The sequence below is a fragment of the Achroia grisella genome, unplaced genomic scaffold, assembly GCF_030625045.1.
Source record: "Achroia grisella isolate CSIRO2021 unplaced genomic scaffold, CSIRO_AGI_Agris_v1 utg874, whole genome shotgun sequence".
NCBI classification, from domain to species: Eukaryota; Metazoa; Arthropoda; class Insecta; order Lepidoptera; family Pyralidae; genus Achroia; species Achroia grisella.
In genome coordinates this window covers 2,615,296-2,619,414 of record NW_026713051.1, presented here as the reverse complement: position 1 = coordinate 2,619,414, position 4,119 = coordinate 2,615,296, and the positions used below count along the sequence as shown (strand labels likewise).

The 4,119-nt window shown below is 37.8% G+C and overlaps 1 protein-coding gene across 1 annotated transcript; it reads right to left on the bottom strand.

Annotated features, from left to right (window-relative positions):
* Positions 1 to 725: 725 nt before the first annotated feature.
* LOC131853101 (uncharacterized protein K02A2.6-like) lies at positions 726 to 3,365 on the bottom strand. Its single transcript, XM_059203917.1, has one exon. The coding sequence runs from the start codon at positions 3,363 to 3,365 to the stop codon at positions 726 to 728; it is 2,640 nt and encodes an 879-aa protein (XP_059059900.1).
* Between the last annotated feature and the right edge of the window lie 754 nt (positions 3,366 to 4,119).

Genomic DNA, 4,119 nt, shown 5'->3' with positions numbered 1-4,119 from the left:
CATCTTTCAAATTTAAAATACTGTAAATTTTATACGAATATCACGAACGGAGTGCACCTCTTCGTATTCGAAACTACAGTAGTTGCAGTTTCTATGTCTAGATTTTATCTAGGGAAAATCTAACTACAAGTTTTTAATAATAGTACCGTAGGATTATGGAAAGTTGTTTTACTGGTTTGATACCAGAACTAATCTTTGTTCACCATATAATTATTTCGCGATTATATGATGTTTTGTTCATTTTCGATAGGTTTCTTTTTTTTTGAGTTAACTGATGTCTGTTTCATAGTTTTTATTCAGTCGGTAAAATAAAATTAAATAGTTATTTCTGTACGTGCTGAGCCCTTTGCATATTATTAGTGATGAAATTCTTCACTATTTACGATCCTTCAGATAAAGATTAATCGCGTACCTTAATAATATGTGTGATGACAATATTTCTATTCTACGAATATCCAAATTCATCTTTCAATTTTTAAATCCATAGAAAAACTTACACAGTCTATCCAGTCGCGTCTGTCCGGGTCATAAGTATACACAGTGTTGTATTAAAATATAGTAATTGAGGAATATATTTAATATGTTACGAATATAGTGACATAGTTTCGTGTTTTTTCTACAATGTCAATCAACAGCTAGATAAATTATAAATATGACGTTGGTCTATAAAAAGTATCTATTATACCACATTACTCCCTCCCAATGGAAAACAAAGCTTCTAGTCTCTATAAACCTAATCGTGCTGGTAGTTTCCGCTGGCGTTGCGAACGACGTGGCACTTGCAGCTGCGGTGTTGTGGTAGTGGCAGTGGCGCCACGTGATGTCGACGGAAAAGTTGCATCCTCATCTTGAAACACTATTGGACCCTCAGGATGTTGCGCGCTCGTAGAGGGTATCGGTGATAACTGATTTCTATAATCACCATGTTGTAATTGATCCTCTGTGTCTATACGTTTATAGTAGTGGGTGTAAGCACTTGTAGGGTCATCATCCTGACTGCCGCTCAATCTTGGACGTAATTGATCGGAATGCTTACGGCTACGAACTCCATTTGAAAACTCCACCTCGTAAGAGTATGGTCCATTACATTTCGTTATTATTGCAGGATCTGATCCCTTTGTCAAGGGCTTATTTACCCAAACCTTATCTCCAAGTTTATATGTTGGTGGGACAACTTCTTTGTTTGTTGGTCTCAACTCCTTATATAATCGCGTTCTTTCTAGATCGTCTCGGATGTTAGGTTTCAATAAATCGAAGGTAGTACGCATTATTCTTCCAAACATCGCTTCGTAAGGGGTTCTGTTCGTTGAACGTCGGGTTGTGTTCCGGTATGCCTGAAGAATTCTGGTAAGGCGTCCATGTATGTCAATATTCTTATCCGAGGCAAGCATACGTTCTTTGAATGTTCGGACAGCACGTTCAGCTAACCCATTAGTTCTAGGGTGATATGGTGTTGTTTTTATGTGTGTTGTGCCAATACTCTGACAGTAGCTTCTAAATTCGCTTGATATGAATTGAGGGCCATTATCTGTAACTATATATTTCGGAATACCGAATGTGGCGAATATGTTGTCTAGACGACTTATTGTTGCTCTTGATGTTGTTGATTTCATTGGTATAACTTCCAGCCATTTTGTATAAGCATCTATTGCTATAAGCCACATGTACCCGAGAAATGGTCCCGCAAAATCTATATGTAATCTATGCCATGGTTCCGGCGGTACTCCCCAAGGATACACCGGTGCAGAGTTAGTGTTGGTTTTTGAAGATTGGCATAATTTGCAATGTTTCGAAAAATTTTGAATATCTTTGTCTATGTTTGACCAGTACACATGCAATCTTGCCAGTGACTGCATAGCATTTACCCCATTATGTCCGTCATGTAACATTTCTAGTATGGCTGATTGTAATTTTTTTGGTATACATAGTCTTCCGTTCCACAGGATAATTCCATCTTCAAATGACAATTGTTCTCGTTTCTCGAAGTAAGTATGCATTTCTATCGGTAGTTCTTTTTTTTCCGGCCAATAATTTGTTATGAAGTTTTTGATTTTGTTAAGGTTTATATCGTTAAGTGTCTCTTTTCTAAGTTTTTGTTTTGTTACGGGTATATTACTCAGTCTAAGATGTAAGAGATGGGCAAATTGGGGTAACCCTGTTCGTTCTTCTATAGTTAAATCAGAGTTTGGCAGCGGTAATCTTGAAAGTGCATCTGCTGGAGTATTCTCCTTAGCCGTGTGGTAATTTATGGTGTACTCGTAACTGTTTAAGATCATGGCCCATCTAAGTAATCGGTTGCTTGCGACTTTGGGTGTTTCTCTTTCTTGACTAAAAATACGTTCAAGAGGCTTATGATCTGTTAGCAAAGTAAATTTTCGTCCATAAAGGTATTGATGGAACTTTGTTACTGAATAAACAATCCCTAATGCCTCTTTGTCGATTATTGAGTATCGACGTTCTGTTTCGGAAAGAGTTCTGGAGGCGAATGCGACTGGACGCATGATGTTATTCATTTTATGAAATAACACTGCTCCAATTCCTTTATCAGAGGCATCGCTACTAACGTAGATAGGCTGTTTCTCATCATAGTGGACAAGTGTTTCGTTCGATGTTAAAATGTTTTTCAGATCGTTTGTTATTTGGGTATCCTCGCTGGTCCAATCCCATTTTTGGTTCTTCATCAAATGACGATACAACGGTGCACATCTAACATGTAAATTGTCTATAAATCTACCATAGTATGTAATGGAACCCAAAAAGGATCGTAATTCGGCCACGTTCATTGGAGTTGGCATTTTTTTGATAGCTTCAACTCGTTCCGATGTTGGGTGTAAACCGTTTTTATCAATCTTATGACCAAGGAAAGTTACACTCTCCTGTAACCAGAAACATTTAGTTATCTGACTTTTAATACCTGCTTCTTGTAGCCTTTGTAAGACTGTTCTGACTCGTTTTATGTGCTCATGTCGGTTTTCCGCCGTTATCAAAATGTCATCGAGGTAACATACAACACCATCCAGCCCACTTAGGATTTGATGCATGGTTCTTTGAAAAACTGCTGGTGCAAAAGATATACCAAAGGGTAATCTTTTATACTGGAAGTAACCCTTGTGTCTTGAGATCGTTAAGTACTTCCTGGAGTCCGGGTGTACCAATAATTGAAGGTAGGCGTCTTTAAGGTCTATTTTTGTAAACAATTGACCCCCAGCTAATTTGGATGTAATTTCCTCAAACCTTGGTAAGGGGTAGTCATCAACTTGTACATGCTGGTTGATCGTTACTTTGAAATCAGCACAAATACGTACGTTTCCATTAGATTTAATTGCAATGACTATAGGTGATGCCCACTCAATCGGCGTTACCATTGTATCAATATGTTCTAGAACCCCTCTCTTACTAAACGCTGTAATTCGTCGTTGACTTGGTCCTGTAGGGCCAATGGAACTGGTCGTGGTCTGAAAGCCTTAGGACGTACATTGTTAGGAATATGGATCTTGGCAGTATGACAGTTAATTGTACCTAATTTCCCATCAAATAGTGTTTTAAAGTCCTTTAGTAAACATTCAACCTCATCCTTATTATGTTGTCCTGTTATAGGGGGAATTGTTTTTGTTATGGGTTCTTTTATGTTACAGAGCCGAGCCCCCGGTGGCATAGGTAGGTTGAATTGTAAACACCAATTTAATCCAAATAAAGGTAAGTCATTATGTTTTGTTACATAGGCTGATAATATCTTCACACTATTAAAGGCCATTACGGTTATGTCGCAGATTCCCAGAGTCTCGATCTTGACGTCTGTGTAGGCAACAAGATTCTTACATTTTTTTAGTGTTGGTCGACCAATTGCTTTCCATAACAATTTGCCAATAACTGAGTGTACTGCCCCAGGGTCATATAACATATCAACTTCTATACTGTTAAGTTTCGTCGATATCATAATTTTGCTGGCAGGATTACGAAAACCAACCGCACGAGTGTGTGTGCTCTCAGCATCAGAATCTTCATTTTCGCTATCAGTACGATGTTTCTTTATTGAAACTTGTCTTGTATTATACTTGTTTATTTTTAAATGACCACTACCTATACAAACGCTCGAGAAATGGTTCATTTTATTGCAAG

Bases quoted from the DNA above. Each gene is read 5' to 3' on its own strand.
- LOC131853101 (XM_059203917.1), bottom strand. From the start codon at position 3,365: ATGGTAACGCCGATTGAGTGGGCATCACCTATAGTCATTGCAATTAAA.